This window comes from Perna viridis, chromosome 12, assembly GCF_037379345.1.
Source record: "Perna viridis isolate PV_CMFRI_1.1 ecotype Kerala chromosome 12, ASM3737934v1, whole genome shotgun sequence".
Lineage (NCBI taxonomy): Eukaryota > Metazoa > Mollusca > Bivalvia > Mytilida > Mytilidae > Perna > Perna viridis.
The window spans coordinates 14307404-14325289 of record NC_142456.1 but is presented as its reverse complement, the minus strand read 5'-3'; the positions used below and the strand labels follow the sequence as shown (position 1 = coordinate 14325289).

Below are 17886 nucleotides of genomic sequence, written 5' to 3'. Positions count from 1 at the left end.
GCAAGTTGGTGTAGTATCTGTTTGTCTGAATTTCCTTTCAAGTATCTAGACTACCTATGGATGGAATGATTTTGAATTTTGTATGTGGCTTTGTATAAATAAGGCAAATGTTGTACTTAATTTTTGTTGGTTTCTGATATCAACTGGCCTGACAAGGCTTGCAATTTTATGTTTAAGTGATAACTTCAGTACAATTTTGGTAGAAAATTGTGAACTCAAAAGTCAGTGAGGATTGATCTTATTTTGAAGTTGAACAACTGGCGTTGTATTAAATGGTGCTGGAAGTCACAGATACCAAAAAAATAACAGGCCGTTTACTGGTAAGATTTGATTGAGACTGCTGCCCATTGCTCAAATGGAACAGTAAACCAGTCTGTCAGATTGGAGAGTTACTTTCCTTTTCTTGTAATTTAAAAAAATGAAGTCAGTAAAGCAATATAACTTGATTTGATTTGCTTAGCCTTTACATGTACTAAGATTTTCCTATACATGTACTATGATATCGTTCTGTTTGTAAGGGTCTCAGTTACATCAACAACAAGGTGTTTTTGTTTTTAACAATGAAGGTTTAAATACCAATATTTGAAATGTAATACTAGTTGACATGGTAAACAGAAACTGCTGGTAGTTCTCAAGGAATGGAGTATACATGTAATATACCGGCTTTATTGATTTCTTACTACCAGTTCTAATCTACCTTGAAAATCAAGGTTTGTGTATTGTAATGATTCATCAGTAATAGCTATTCTTTTAATTTCTTTAAAAATCGGGTGAAATTTTGGTATTTTCTGAAAAAAGCGTTATAAAGTTCTGAAGGAAGTTTAATTATACTGTAAAAGTACTTTTGTTCATTGAATACTAATTTTCATGGTTTTCTTGGGTATGCTAAACCACGAAATTTGGTTCCCATTGAAAAGGAGATTTCATTTGATATATATACTGAAAACATCAAAACGACAAATTCAAGAATTCATGAACTTGTGTTTCTTCCGTAATCCATGAATTAAAGTACTTTGACAGTAGTATATATATATTTTCATGCTATTGGACAGTTTGATGACCACAGACCAATCTGATTGCAGTTATATAATATAAATCATCTAAATTTCTAAGTTTTAATTGAAATAATCATATAAGTATAGATCTTGCCTTTAAAATGAAGTCAATACTCTTCTTTAAATCTTGTCAGTTTAAAATTTACTGCCAAAAATCTGGCTTAAAGGTGAATATACATGTGTATAAGCTAATTATAACTTCATAAATATTTTTTCATTTAATGATACTGTATTCACATTTTGCAGTTGGTTAGATTTATTGATCTGTGCATCATTTCACAAAGGACTCGTAAGACTTACATACACATAAATCCTTAACAAACCAATGGGACTTACATGCACTGAAGCCTTACATTAGCTTTGTGAAATGATGCTCTGTTAATTAAATCTGAAATGCTGAAGGGAGGTAACTCATTGCATTGTAAAACATGTTCACTGTACATTCAATTTTAAAAAAATTATTTAGCTTGAGTGATTCAGGTAAAATTTTTGGAAACTGTTGCCCAAAAGTTATTTGTATGAACCATTTTATGTTTTCGATGCTGTTCTGGATAAAAATGTTTAAATTTTAGATATCATCTGTCTTGGTGTGGCCATATGGCCAACTTAAGGTGTTGGGAGCATTATTTCTGTTTAGGTATATATGTTAGTTCAATAAAGAACTTCATATTTAGAAATTTGGTGTTAAGACTTAATCAGGCATTGTAGACTTTACTTTTTGTGAAACGTTTACTCAGATTATCCAACCACTTTCTGTTTACAGAACATCTGGGTGAATCTTCCTTTGTCCTGTAATGTTTCTTCAGTTAAAAAACAGTTCATGAAAATAATTTGTGCTGTGGTATTGAACAAAAACAAAGTGGATTACTCTTTCACCTCAATGGAGCATCAAAGGTGTAGAGGTTCCATCTATGGCCTATGAACTAATTTCTTTAAATTTATATATGAAAAACTTATTTGGTTTTAAAGTGATGAAAAAGCACAATTTAGACTATATAAATGATGGATTATACTGTTACCCTCTTCCTGGCCCTCTTTGTGTTCCTTATGTTTTGTACGCTTATATAGATCTCTAAGTACAGTGTTTTTCACTTAAAATGCAGGTAGACACAAAAAATTGCTGCATCATTATAAATTTGAAAATTCTTGTATGTAAATAAAAATTTATATGTTTATCATTAAAGACATCACATGTCATTTAAATTTAAGGCAAATATCATGATCATTAAATGGCGAAATAATAGTTAATCTAGGAAATACAGTTTGTATGCTCTATTTAGACTTGGCATATATTTATAGTGAAAGTTAAAAATATATTGACTTTTTTATTACTTTTATTTAGAATTATACATGTATCTTACTTGTTAAGCATGTATTTTAATTTGTGTGCAAGTTCTAACATTTTATTCAAACTGGATGATAATTTTTGTGAAGAGAATAGGCAGCTGTTTAAATTTAATAAAAATCAACCAAACAATAAAGTGGATTGTTTTAGACAAAAAAGGTAAGGTATAATACCTGCAGGTTCACTTCTAGGCTAGGTTACATCAAAAAGATTCATTGGAGGATTTTAACTTGGTTTATTTTCTTAACATTCTAATAGAACTCTGTCTACTTTAATAAATAATGGGCATTAATAGGTGTACTTTGTTTGAATGAATAGCTTTTTTTTTCAGATTTTGTAGAGTTTTTATCATGCACTTTTAATTTTACATATTTACATGTATGAATAAAAAGATTAGGGTAACAGAAAGTTAATATACAAATTCTTGAAAGAAAATACTTGATAGTGACCAACATAGTGTTAATCAACCCTTTTGTTTTAACTATGGGAAAGTCCATGAGCATGCTCAGTATACACTGATGCAAGGAAAATCCTACACAAAGGTTCTACACAAGCCCTACCTCATGGAAGTATATGTCACATAAGCTCATTGGCTTAATATGAAAGGGTCTTTTAGATAAACCTCACCCACATCTTCACGTTTACTCACTAATTCTTCAGTGTATATACCAAAAGAATGCTGTTGCTTTGGAAGTTATTGAATGCATTTACAATTTCAGCACTTTAGTTTTTTTAGCTCAGTGGATACCTTTTTACCTACATTAACATGAATATAGAGAAAAAAACTAATTCTAAATGTTTTAATGATGAATGACAAAATATGAGTTTTAAATACTGTTATTCTTACTTGTTAGCATTACATGTATTAGCATGTATTAAAAAATATGGGGGTACAAATTACTATCATATTTATATTACCGTGATTCAATTCAATAGCAAGATAGTAATTTTTGAGATTATCATACTGCTGTTTTATAGAACAATTCCAGACCCAAGCAGTCAAAAGTTAAAATGGATGAAACCTCCTCTTACAGTTCTGGTTGTCAAGAAAATGCATGATGATTCTGTATTGTCAGCCTTTAAAAGACTTGTCACATGGTTGGTCGAGGTTTGTGTTGTGTTTTATGCTTATAAAGTACAATAGAAATAAAACCTTAAAAACATCAGATGATATCTGATTACTATTATTATCACTTCCATTCATTTTGAACTTGTATAAAGTGAAAACCTGTCTGACATAATTACTTTCAACAGTAATTGACTATTAATCGATTACATGGGTTGTTTTCATGTAACTAATTAGTAATTGATTACACTATTATATCATTTGTAATCCATTACAATCGATTACTTTTAAAGATGTAATTGATGATTACTTTGGATTACATTTCTGATAATTATATATAAATTAGAAATCAGTCTCATTCCAAGACTATATATATTTATAATGCTTTAATAAATTTTACTTTTTATACCCTGCCACACAAAGTAGTGATGTAGTATGTGATACCGTCTGATCAGCTGTGTGTTTGTCCATCTGGCTGTCTGTCCATCTCCCAACGGTTTCCAGATGATGACTTCAATTTTATTTTTAAACTTTACACAGCTGTATAGTAATATAAAATACAAGTTAAACTTCATTCTTAGCAAGATCCAAAATGTAGTTTTTGAGGTAAGCTATTTTGAACATTTTGCCACCCCTTATTTCACCACTTCATGGTGGGGTATTATTCAATGTTCCATTATCGCCCCTTATTTTTGCTTTATGCTTTTATAGGAAATTCTAGTGATGTGTTTGTATTAATGTGTGATACTATTTTGCATTATATCTTACTTTTTGTATGCATTTTTTAGACTGATGATATCACATTGAATTTCAGCAAAATAATATTAGAGGAAAACTATTACGAATGATACTTTTTTTTTCTCAAACAGGTAAAAAAAACCAAGAATACCAAACTAATTAAAAGCAGTTTGTCTTTTTTTTTACTAAAATAAGGTAAAACTTTGTGTTTTTTTACTAAAATGAACAAAATAACAACACGTGAGACTAAATTTCAAGTTTCAATACAGTTGTTCAAACACAACTCAGCTGTCAGCAGGGGTAAAAATTGGGAAGTTTTACCCAAAAAATTGGTAGACCAGCTCACAATCTAGTAGCCATGGGCTACTGGGTGACTGGGTGACTGTTAACTTCTTCCACTGATCAGTATTTGGCCAATCATGAATCAGAATTACGATCAGGTAACTTGCATTTCCATGCCTATATGGTCAAAGGGTGAAAAGCAAAACTACACTAAATACAACTGGGAAAAAAATTTTTGAAACAAAATTGTTTGATTGTCTTGTATAGGTAAAATTATTCACATTACTGAATTATCACATGACATTCACGTTGAAATTCATGTTAATCGAGATTCACTTGAATTCAAAGTAATATGACATTCATGTGATTTTTTTATGAAATTCACAAGTCTCAAGTGACACGAGTTTGTTTCATGTATACAGTAATTAGTTTGCTCAATTTCAATGAAAATCATATAATATTTAGATATTTATCATGTGTAACTATTTGTTATGTGTAATGGCAGAAGAAAATGTGTCATTGACATTTGTCTGTGATGTGATGCACAGTGCTAATGTTGACTTCATTCACAAACAAATGTCAAATATGTTAATTAGTTTACAGGGTCAAAGTTTAATCATTTTTAAAAACAATCAAATAGGATGGAAATAAATTGAGCACCTGATATGTGATTTTTGGCCAAGTAAACTTAAATGATAGGGATTTTTATCCAACTTTCACAAAAATATGGGGCAGGTGGGGGGATATTATTTTTTTTTTCCTTACCAGATATTTGCTAGCCTATTTTTAGCTATTTGAAGTATAGATATGTTCTAAATCCATGACCACAGCATTTGGAGAAGAAACATTGTTTTAGTCAACAAGAAGTTGAAGATTTGTGTGTTGTAGTATCTCATTATCGGAAACTGATGTGAACAAAATCCTGATTTGTATATTCCCACCCGAATTTTTTAGAAGTGGGAGGGATTAAAATCTATTAATTCATTTTATTTGGCCTTATTAATACTCTAAAAAATCACTTTCATAGGTTAACTCTATCTAAGTCTGTCAAAGTTAATTAAAAATGGGACAGAGTTCTTTTCAATCAAAGTCTGTCAAAGCCAATTGAAAATGGGGAGAACTTTGATGATTTATTTTGTCAGATATTAGAACTAATTTAGAAGAAAATTGAAAATGATTTGAATTAAAGCTTGCACTGTCTGTAAATTAATACGGTGTACCTGTTTATGCATGTTTGTGGAGAATATGTAATCAAAATTTCTTTTTGTGTGTGTTAAAGTAATAAAAAGGCCTAAATATGCTATTTTGATATTGTAAATGTTCAGTGTTGTTAGTTTATAAGCTAAAATCAATTATGAAAATTTTTATTATGCTTTAATTTTTGAATTGCCAAATTCACTTTATGGTATACAACTAATATTTTCCCTCTTTTAGCATAAGAACATGGTTGTTTACACTGAGAAGAAATACTTAGAAGAAAGCTATATGATGCAAGATGAACAGTTTGCCTCAATTAAATCCAAACTACAAACCTTTCAAGAAGGTATTTACAGTCGTTCTGTCTTTCTTTTTTTATTTTTTTTTATTATGTAGCACTCCAGGTAAGAATTATGCAAAAAATGCTTCATGGTTAGTAACCCTACATATTTTTATTTTTCATATTTTGTTTAAAATAATATAGTAAACTGAAATTAACTCATGGCTTTTCATAAAACCCTTGTTCTTAGGAGATAAAAATTTTATGAAATGTACTGTAGAATTCAAAATAAAGGGAGATAACTCTGTAAATGTCACTAAATACAATAGGAACTGTTGGATTTTCAATGTGGATTATCTCCTAAGAGCAGACAGATTAGAATGAATTATTACACATTCCATTATATAGACCCACAAAGCAACTTAATAATAAAAATAAAAATGTTTAGCCCTTTTTGGGCTGTATCACATATTACAGAATTTGCATGAAAGACTGCTACTTAAATGGTCATATGATGTTATGCACCACAATTTGCTCATAGACACTGGTCTTCATGTGATAATTTGAATATTAGTCGATGCGTTTTAATAAAATTGAATTTTAATTGGAATGCTAAAAATTTTACAATTAAATTTGAGTTTTAATAATTTTGATTTGAAGTCTTTCAGGTAATTCACATTGAAATTTTTACCAAGCCAATGTGTAAATATCTTCAACCCCATGCAGTATATCACTAATATAACAGTTTTCCTTTCTTTATTATAGGCAAAGATGATCTAACAGATAAAATAGACATGATTGTGTGTCTAGGTGGTGATGGAACACTGTTGTATGCCTCATCCTTCTTCCAGGTTTGTATTTTTTTATCCATTATCCTTTAATGTCTGTCTTTTTTAGGTTTAAAGTGTGAATAAAGTACCCTTTTCATTATCTCCTTAATTTTTAGTCTTTAAGATACCCACATACACCATTCATAAAAGCACACACAATTGTACATTCATACTATACACAATGCCATAAGATATACACATATGATTCTTACAATGCATGCTACAACTTTTAGGTTACAATGAGTAACATAATTCTGGTATGGTGTGCTTCAAGGCTCTTTAGACCACAACCGTAGTAAAAAGTTGATAAACACATGACAAAAATTTCGTGCAACACATAGGCTGTATCTATTGAAGAAACTAGTCCTATTAGAATCAAAAATAGAAAATTCCATTTCATCTTTGTTTTACCATGGGGTGACCATTTATGTCATTACTTAACTCTTGCTTTCACTCAGGGTAAAACAGTGTGACATAAATTTCCAGCCCATAGTAAAACAATGATAAAATGGAGTTTTTGTGATTTATTTATTGAAATAACTTTTGGAAACAGATTACTTGATGAAACCTGTTAGGTATTTAAATGGACAATGGACATGGGGATTTAAACTTTCAATTATTTTATAGGTATAATGTATTTTAATCTAAATGTGATGGAAAGTTTAATTTTTTTTTGTTCTTTTTGTTAATTGTCCATTCAATTACCCAAGGAAGTTCTTCAAGTGAATGTCATATAATCAATGGGAGACCAACGTTCTATATTCCCTGACATTAATCAAGGAGAGGCCAACATGCTGTATTCCCTGATACTAATCAAGGGAGGCCAACATGCTGTATTCCTGACACTAATCAAGGGGAGACCAACGTGCTGTATTCCCTGACACTAGCTCTATTACTTAGTGTAAGATATTCACTCAAAGATATAAATAGCAATGCTAATATAATGTGTTTCTGTCTTTTCTTCCAGACAAATGTACCCCCTGTAATGGCATTTAACATGGGATCGCTGGGATTTCTGACACCATTTTCATTTGATAACTTCAAGGAACAAGTTACTAATGTTTTAGAAGGTAGTTAATTAGAGGTAGACCGTTTGATTCTGAGGGGTTGGGTTGGCAGTTTTTGGAATAAAGATGATAGCCCTGCAAAAGTTTTTAAAAAATATTCTGGCTAACACCTCATAGAAAAATAAATAATTCTTACAGTGAAATAGAAAGAAATAATATTGCCGGGTTGTAAAATTTCAAAAATTAATATTCGGACACTAAACAATTTGATTTTAAAAAAAAAAAACATACCCGGGAATTTTGTCAATGAATATGAATATCCGAGAGCAAATTCTGCTGTGTTAGTTAAAAAAAATCCTGAGTAAATTCCCCCAAAAAATAAAAAGGGGGTTGCAATCACACAGCTTGTGTTGTCTTTGACTTTTTCTTTAAATGTTTGTTCTTAAAGGTAGTGAATCTGAGTTTTGTTTTTTTGTTGTTTTTTTTTGTTTACACGATTGGTTCAAAATTCTGAATAAAAAATTATTTCAGTTTAAAACTATGATGGTCAATAGAAAATAGATAATTCAAAATTATATGAAATTATGTGTGTTGGATATTTCAGGTCATGCTGATTTAACATTAAGATACAGATTAAAATGTGTTGTATGTAAATCTGGGTCAGAGTCACAGAAAGTTTCACATGTCAAACATATAGACACTTCTCAAAGTAGACAACACTATCTTGTAAGTAGATTTTTTATAGAGCAAGAATAGGCCATGTGACATATTGAATTTATTTTGGTTGTCAGTCCCTTTTGTATCAATTTAAAAAAAAATCATTGATATGACACAAGTGTAACCCATAAGAGGATAAAGTTGTAAGCCATAGAAATCTGATAAAAAGCAATGACACTTTTGAATTAAAAAATATATTGTTTTTTGTATTTATATGTTCTACTGACAATGAGAAGTATAATACAAATGTACTGTCTGTCTCAGATGTAGGAGGATGTGATTCACATAGTGTTATATCTGTCTCAAATGTGGGAGGATGTGATTTACTGTAGTCAACCAATGAAAACATAGTAACGACAAATACAATGTAGCACAATGCAACCATAACAAGAAGCAAGAAATTAACTTTGAATGGCCTTAACTAAAAGCAGTTATACAAACTCTAACAAAACTTAAATAAGCTATTCTGGACCTGGTTTCAATTAATCTTAATTTGAGGATTTCCTCAAATTCATTCTCAAATCATAATACATTGTATAACTAATTACCTGGCTTGAAATTTTAGGAATAACTCAATTAGAGGAAACTCAGTATGGCACTGACCTTGTCCTGAGAGCAATGTGGTATATGTCAGCTTCACTTAATGGACTATTACTGTAATACCTATATGAAATGATTTTTCATCTATAAATTTTCATTCTTTTCAGATTTTAAATGAAGTTGTAGTAGATAGAGCACAATCTCCATATTTATGTAATGTAGATCTATTTATAGATGGTAGACATGTGACATCAGTTCAAGGTGATGGTATGTATTAAAATTGTAGTTTTTTTTAGGTCAGACCAAGGGTTTCTGGTTAGAGAGTTGTAAACAATATTAATAGTTAGACATGACAATTTGGGGTATTTGATTTGTAGAAAAATCACAATATCATACTTAAATATATATTTCTTATTTTAGGGAGGTGATGCAAGGAAATATTTTATGCTATTATTTTCACGCTAAGAGGGGAAACATAACGTCATTATTAAAATGTTTAAAAAATGTATTTGTGTGCACACGTTGAGTCTACATTGTATATACCAAGAAAATATTTGCTTTATTTGTGCAGGTTTAATCATATCAACGCCGACGGGAAGTACAGCTTATGCTGTATCTGCGGGGGCATCAATGGTTCATCCAAGTGTTCCAGCCATTATTTTATGCCCAATATGTCCACATTCCTTATCATTTAGACCTGTCATAGTTCCTGCTGGTGTAGAAATCAAAGTAGGTATAATACTTATGATAAGTAGAAAAAAGGGGGAGGTTTCAGTGGCTCATCCAAGTGTACCAGTTATTGTTGATAAATTATTTGTCTAATAAAATGAAACGTCATGTTTCCTAGCAGTGGCAGAGATTCTTTTCATCTCTTAATTATCTGCTGCCAACAGGTCTTTTAAATTTCTTAGGAATATTAAAATAAAAACATCATTAAACAATCTGATAAAGTTATATTAAAACATTCACTTTTTTCCTCACATTGCTAGATTCTTACATTAAATGAGAGGTCTGCCTGCAGCATGAGAGAGTAAATATGAATGTTTGTATGGAGCTTGTGAAACTGTTTTTTTATATGACCATAGTCATGATCATGTAATGAAGAAATGTTTAACCAGCTTGTCTCTATGTTTTACAGATAATGGTATCACATAATGCTAGAAACTCTGCTTGGTTATCATTTGATGGCAGGAATAGACAGGAACTCACACAGGGTGATTGGTAAGTCATATTTTGGTCCAGATGGTGAATATTGGTCGGGCAAGTGGAGAAATTATTTTCATAACACTTTTCTCAGCAACTACTAATGGCAGCCTCTTGATATTTGGTATCCAGAGTCAGGTACATGTCCCATATTGTTGGATCCAGTATCAGGTCTTTCAGACATCTTCTTCCAATTAACTGAATTGGGACATTTCTGTCTTTGACCCATTTAATAGGTGGTCAGATCTTTAATATATATAATTTGTATGAATTTATTTTAAAGTATGTAAATGGACCACTTTGAATAGTTTTGCCAGAATATGACATAGTGGCACTAAATAAAGGTATAAAAATGACCATGATATAAAAAGTTTGGAAGAATTTGATGTGGTAGAACTCAAATTTAAGGGTTCATTTTGTTATTCAAATATGACTTGCCCAGAAGCTCTTTAGATCACAGCTATGGTGAAAAAAGTGATAAACACATGACCAACCTCAAAGATATTTGACAGCTTTTTTTGCTACATCATACATAAATTTTACCCAATTTTACAGAGGTCAGAACAGAATTTTACTTCAAAGTAGTCATGATTTTATACAGCACATAGACTGTGTCTATTAATAAATATGAAGAAACTAGTCCTATTAAAATCAAAATAAATTATGGAAACTCCATTTTATCATTGTTTTACCATGGTGTGGCCATTTATGTAATTTCCCTCAGGTATAGTAATACGACATAAATGGCCAGTCCATGTAAAAACAATGATAAAATGGAGTTTCTGTAATTTATTTCAAAATTGAATATCTACCTTGATCCTTATCACTGCAAAGTGAAATCATAACTGGATCTAACAAACTTTTGATTTGAAAGGCTTTTCTTTTATTATACCCTACAAACAAAGTTGGAGTAGTAAATAGGAATTACCCTATCTATCTGACCATCAATCTTTCCACATTTCTTGTACATGTATGTACAACTTCTTCTAAACTGCTGAAGGGATTTTGGTAAAATTTTGTATAACGGTTGGGCATTGTATGTACATGCACTGAAGAGATATAGTAACTGTTGTAGGACTGTTAAGGGATAATCCAATTTTTAAAACCTCATCAGCACAATTCCTCTTAAACTGCTCAAAGGATTTTGATGAAATTTTATAGAAAGTTTGGGCATCATATGTAAATATCAGGGATGATTTTTTTCCACTTTTTAGCAGAATTCTGCCACTTCAAATCCGGTTACTATTTTTTTTATATACTGTATATTTACTTCTAATTTTGCCCATTTCCACATTGTCAACCATGTAAAATCATCCCTGATATATACATAAAAGATTACAGTCACTTTTGGGGGGAATCCAAAGGGAGATAATCCAACTAAGGGTTTAACATGTTGATCCCTGGTAAGCACAACAGCTCCTTAACTACTCCACAAAATTTCATGTTATGTTATAAAAAGGTTGGTATGTGGATTTGCATGAAGGAATATAGCTCCTGTTTGAGGACTCCAAAGGGAGACAATTGAACTTGCAAGTTAAATAATTAGGTCTCACTTACCACTTCTAATGTCTCCATTACTTTACATGTTAAAAAGTAATTTTCAAAGTTTCACTGAGAATTCCCGGGACAAATGATGTTGCATACCATTGTGACACACAAATTATACACTTACAATGCATAGATCTTGGGTCAGTGTTCTGTGGTTATTTTTGGTACTTCATAGAGGAACGGCCAATTGACCCGGTAGTGATAAGTGAGACCTTATCTTTACATGTGAAGCTAAGGTTTAATGTGATGTTTGTTTAACATTTTAATACAACTCCTACATTAATTTATGTTTCTGACCATTTCTTTTCTAGTTTGAGAATCACAACAGCCCAGTACCCTGTTCCATCAATATGTGCAAGAGATCAAATAGATGATTGGTTTGGAGGATTAGCAGAATGTTTACATTGGAATGTTAGGCATCAACAAAAACCTTTACCTACAACCATTAGTACGAACAGCCTGGATTCTGTTGATAATGGAATATGATACATACAATCTCTAAATTGTTAATTTACAGTTCTTACGTAACAGTGGCAGATCCAGTGAGTTCCGGGGATTGGAACTCCCCTTGTGTTTAAAAATGTTTGTTACTTTCATGCAAAAATGAGAAAATAATAGCCTATGGTCAATTTAACAAAAAAATGTTAAGTGTAAAATCAGTGTTAAGTTATGACATCATAACTTATGACTGACATCATAACTTGTGACATTTTTTGTGAATGGGCTGAAGGACCCCCTTTTTAGCTCACCTGGCCAAAGGCCAGGTGAGATATTGCCATCACTTAACATCTGTCGGCGTCGTCATTAATAATTTTTCAAAACTCTTCTCCTCTGACACCACTTGACTAATTGGAACCAAACTTGGTAAGAATGTTCCTTGGGGTATCGTGCATAGAACTGATGTGGGGATTTTTGATCCATTGAAAAACATGGCTGCTGTCACTAAAAATATAACAAAGTGGTCAGGCAGTAGTTTTTCACAAGTATCTCCAAAACCGTTAGGTTTAGCAAAATTATTTCTATAGCTGAAATGACCCTTATTATAAGGCCTTCAAAAGTTGTCAGGTGACTCCTGTAAGAGTTATTGCCCTTGAAAGATGAAAAATGACAGGTTTTTTTTTTTTACAGTTTTCAGCCAATATCTTTAAAACTAAAAGAAAGAAACTTTCTATTGCTAAAATGATCCTAATGATAGTCCTACCAAAGTCTTCTTGAGTCAAAATTGTTGGACAACTTATCAAATTTATTGCCCTTGGAAGACAAACTTTAATCAGGTGAGTGATTCAGGCTCCTGGGAGTCTCTTGTTTCTGTAACCATCCTTTTCCTAAATCTCTGGATCTGTGTAACTACATTGGTCATTTGGTCATTGGGCTTCACATTTTGAAAAGTACTTAACAGTCATTTCAAGACTTTAAAGGTTTTTTAAATGGTTATGCATGTACTATGGAGGTGCTTTTAAAGTGTGGGTATTTATTTTCGTAGTTAATCAGAAATTTGTTTTTTAATTTTATAGATTGCATAAGAACATGACTGATTTGAAAAGAAATTTAATACTTTGTTGGGTATTTAAATTTGGAGTTTGATGTAAAAATCATAAAAACTGCCAAATGCTGACACCCTATAATCAATTATTTTCCATGTTATTGTACAAATAGCCAAAATATAAGTTTCTGCGGTTATATATATAGAAAAATGTATTCTACACCCACAGTTTCTTTACTTATATTTTTAAAATGTTGAATGGTACCTGAGCCTTTTATATGCGTATTGAAGTTGAGTGGGAAAACATTCTATCTTGTACAATGAAATCTGTCTAAATTATTTAAAATCCCTTTGTATCAATATTTTTCAATCTATTGAAGCTGAACCGCCCCTATTTTAAAGTCTAAAAAGGTTAAATTTAGACAGGTTTCACTGTACATAAAAAGTAGATAGTACCGGTAGATGAGGCTGCTGTGTGGCATTCAGGTTCCTTCCACTTGCCTAAAATACTCAATTATTTGCTCTTTTATTAAGTTATTTATTCCTTCACATTGATCAACTGTAGATAACTTCTGAATTAGCAGTAAATGGTGGACAATGAATAGACATACTTGCCAAAATCTGATGCTCAAAATAGATTTATTTTTTATTAGGCGTAATTTAGCTTCATACAGATGGTATGAAGTATTAATGGTAATATTAATTGGTGAATAGCTGTCTTTGTTTGTACATCATGTTTATTTGACATGTCACATTTGATCAGTATATGGCAGTTCAATATTATTATTATGATCCTGAAATAGAGAAACACACTTGAATAAAATATAAGTCACTGAATCTTCCTCAGACAATTGTTGATTTATGAATACTTTGACAACCTGAAGTTTTTGGATCTCGTGTCATTAAATTATCATGAAATAATGAGTTTGGGGCATTTTTTAGGCCCAAAATGTAATGAAGGTGCATTTTACATCGTTCAAGGCAGCAAAAGATGTCTTGATATTCTTTTTTTTAATGATTTGATGATTTGACACATTAAACAGAAAAAATGTATCCTTTCAGGAGCTGACAGATGGCTTGAAAACCATGAAATTATTTGAGTTGGCCTATGTTCTTTGTTCTAGTGACTGCCAAATAGTTTGGGCATTATTATGCACAGTTGATTATGTAGGGGAGTTTACAGTAATTTTTTTTAAGAGTTTTGTCCTGTTTCTGTTGAGATGAAAGTGCTTTTTTTATATTTGGACTCAGAGTCTTTTTGAACATGTTAGGTACGATAATAAACTACTGGTAAGAGAACTTACCGGTTACTTATAAAAAATTGAATTTTTAAATATTTCATTCACGAGACAAATTTTCGTTGAAAGCTATGCCTGCCTTTGTCTTAGATCCATCAGTTCATCCAATCAGTAGGACTAGCTTAACTAAATGTTAAGACCAACCTTTAGGTATGTTGTTGTCCCTTCTCTTGACGCAGTTAATTTTTTACAGTATACTGGTACATTTGTTTCAACCTCTTTGTAGATTTATCAGAAAATGTTAGTAAAGCAGCTGTACTGAAGTAACAACAAAAATTACAAATACAGGCTTTTGTTGCAAGGCATTTTTTTCTATTTATGTTCCCTTGACAGAAGTATAGCATTAACGAATCATTACTAATCATTACACTGAATTAATATCTCCCATTATTAACTATATTGTAACAAAACCCAACCAAATAAATTTACTGCTTTGTTCATAAAAAAGGCAAAATATGAACTGTTGAAATAAACTTTTGGTGGATATTTGATTTAAATTGTTTTTGCAAACTAAGCTGTTTTTTTGTTACCAGTATGTATTTATCTGTTAAAGAAATACAAGTTTCTCTTGATCATCATTTCTCTACAAACTGTTTGATTTTATCATATGATCTACAAAATGGTGACACCAAAAACCTTTAATGTAATTCTTTACTCTTTGATATTGTTCTTTTTGCTTCATACTATAAATCAATATATACCAGTTATTAGTTATTGAGGTACATGTATCAACCAATATATACTAGTTAGTAGTTATTGAGGTACATGTATCAACCAATATATACTAGTTACTAGTTATTGAGGTACATGTATCAACCAATATATACTAGTTACTAGTTATTGAGGTACATGTATCAACCAATGTATACTAGTAGTTATTGAGGTACATGTATCAACCAATATATACCAGTTACTAGTTATTGAGGTACATGTATCAACCAATATATACCAGTTACTAGTTATTGAGGTACATGTATCAACCAATATATACTAGTAGTTATTGAGGTACATGTATCAACCAATATATACCAGTTACTAGTTATTGAGGTACATGTATCAACCAATATATACTAGTTACTAGTTATTGAGGTTTATGTATCAACCAATATATACTAGTTACTAGTTATTGAGGTACATGTACTTCTATAATAAATAAATCTTCTTGAATAATTTTATAAAGACTATTAATTACTTGTATAGTTTCTGTTTATATGATGCAATAAGTAAAACAATATAGTGGGTAATTTACAGGGATATTGTTTTTTTGAGGAAAGATATTATATGAGACAACAAACCATTTTCAGTTGTATAATGATATGGTTATATTGTTGTTGTCAGCGGCTTTCTCTTTGTGGTACTTAGGCCATAATTAGAGTATAAGTGTATAGATCTCTTTGAAGTTGTACCACTAAAAGATGTAGCACAAAAGGAAAGCTTAGATGGGTTATGGGGGTAGTGACTTGAACTGCTTAGCATATAGAGGTCAAAAGTGGGCTACTTGGATTCTGATCAAAATCTTGTCCTGTGTCATGTTTAATCACAATCCAAATTCAGAAATATATATATCTAGCTCTAACAGTGTTTAGGGTTTGACCTTGGCTAATTCTGTGGTCATATCTAGCTACACCCTGCCAAGGAAACATTAATATCCATGAAAATCACCCTTTATAATTTTAACATTGTTAAAATATTTGTTATCATTTATATTTTATTGTGATATACTTTCTATTCATAGATTTATTATAATGTTTAATTTTACATTTTATCGTTTGTTGTTGGTTAGAGCAAGTATTTTAATGTATTTTTTGTGTTTTATTTAGTATTTTCTAACTGTACTGATCAGTCATGGTCATTTACAAGCTGGCCAGTCTGTACATTAAAATGGCCTTTTTTTTTTTTCTTTCTTTTTTTTTTGTTTTGTTTTTAATTATTTATTTTTTTGCTTTGCTTTTGTTTTTGTTCTGTTTTGTTTTATTTTGTTTTTGTTGTTTTTCTTTTCCTGTTTTTTTTTTTTTTGGAAGGGGGGGGGGAGGATAACTCTGCTCATTTCATTGTTATTTTCTTTACATATTCTGTAGTCTGCAATTTCTTAGAAATCAGGGGATTAGGTCTATGGTATGTAGTTGGAGAAAATTAGAAAGAAGAAATAAGAGCAAGGCTAGGTTTAAATGAAAATCCTGTGTTCCAGTGACCTTTCAAACCTTATTATCTCCTTTCCAACCTCCTGGAAAGCCAGAAATTTATTTATGGATCAAAGTCCATCACAATGTAGATGAGGTTTTTGCAAAAATATTTTGTATTAAAAAATCTTATTGATTGATCATTTTGAAAGAACAAAAATATTTATTACTATTATGAGTGGTTATACATATAAAAGAACAAAGAAAGTAAACACTGTCACATCTTAGAAAGTAATTGGGGCCAAGATGTATTTCTGAAGCTGTGACATTTTCCCACAGAAATCTTCAACATTGTCTTATTTTTTATCAAGCATTTATTTTATTATTCATTAATGTTGAAGGGTTCACTAATTGGGACCAGGGGTGATTTAATCCATTTTAGAATGATTTCAACGAAATGCACTCTAAGTGTGTATATAAATGCAATTTTTTATCTTTTTCACCTTGACTTCAATCACTCAGTGAGTTAATTTATAAAAATGGTGTTATGGAATTTGAACGTCATAAAAGTATAATGTTCTTTAAATTTATTTATATCTTTATATACAATCACTGCTGAAAACTATCATTTATTGTATTTTGTATGTATTCTTTCTTCAGGTCTTGCAAAAAATCTAAATGGTGAATTCAATTAAATTTTTCCAAAAAACTGTGTCTGTATCATTTCTTTGTTAACTTTACAGAATGACTGTAGTAAAATTTTATGTTTAACTGAATTATAGTGTATTCTCTCTTTAAAATTTGATGCCTGAAATATGTATTATTTAGGTGCATTGTGATTTTTCACTGTCGATGTGTCTCTATGTGTCACTTTGTGTTCACTGTGTGTCTCTATGAATTTCATACAATCTACCACAGTTTGTATTCATTTTATATCTATAAAATAATTCTTTAAAATAAACTCTGATCGAATGTTCTTTCATAATTTATTGAATGGTGCATTATATAAGAATCACTTTATCATCATAAAAATATATATTATCATCCTTCTGCCATAAAAAAATGGACAAATAATGGGATACTTCAGAAACATCAAAATCCAAGTAAATGGCCTGAATGTGAAAACAGGAAACAATGATGACACACAATGTAGCAGACAGAAAGTACATACAAAAAC

General features: G+C 30.8%; 1 protein-coding gene across 3 annotated transcripts in view; it reads left to right on the top strand.

The window, feature by feature from the left end:
* Nucleotides 1-17686, top strand: part of LOC148601314 (NAD kinase-like) — a 30383-nt gene extending 12697 nt beyond the window's left edge. For 2 of the 3 annotated variants that reach the window (XM_088555697.1, XM_088555698.1), the window contains 9 exons: nucleotides 3379-3508; nucleotides 5921-6029; nucleotides 6729-6814; nucleotides 7761-7863; nucleotides 8405-8526; nucleotides 9225-9324; nucleotides 9629-9786; nucleotides 10196-10278; nucleotides 12120-17686. In XM_088555697.1, the coding sequence (XP_088411823.1) occupies nucleotides 3379-3508; nucleotides 5921-6029; nucleotides 6729-6814; nucleotides 7761-7863; nucleotides 8405-8526; nucleotides 9225-9324; nucleotides 9629-9786; nucleotides 10196-10278; nucleotides 12120-12294 (1066 nt within the window). In that variant the 3' untranslated portion in view covers nucleotides 12295-17686. Of the gene's footprint in view, nucleotides 1-2322; nucleotides 2560-3378; nucleotides 3509-5920; nucleotides 6030-6728; nucleotides 6815-7760; nucleotides 7864-8404; nucleotides 8527-9224; nucleotides 9325-9628; nucleotides 9787-10195; nucleotides 10279-12119 lie in introns of those variants that run through there. The other variant, XM_088555699.1, reaches the window with a different exon arrangement.
* Nucleotides 17687-17886: the final 200 nt, after the last annotated feature.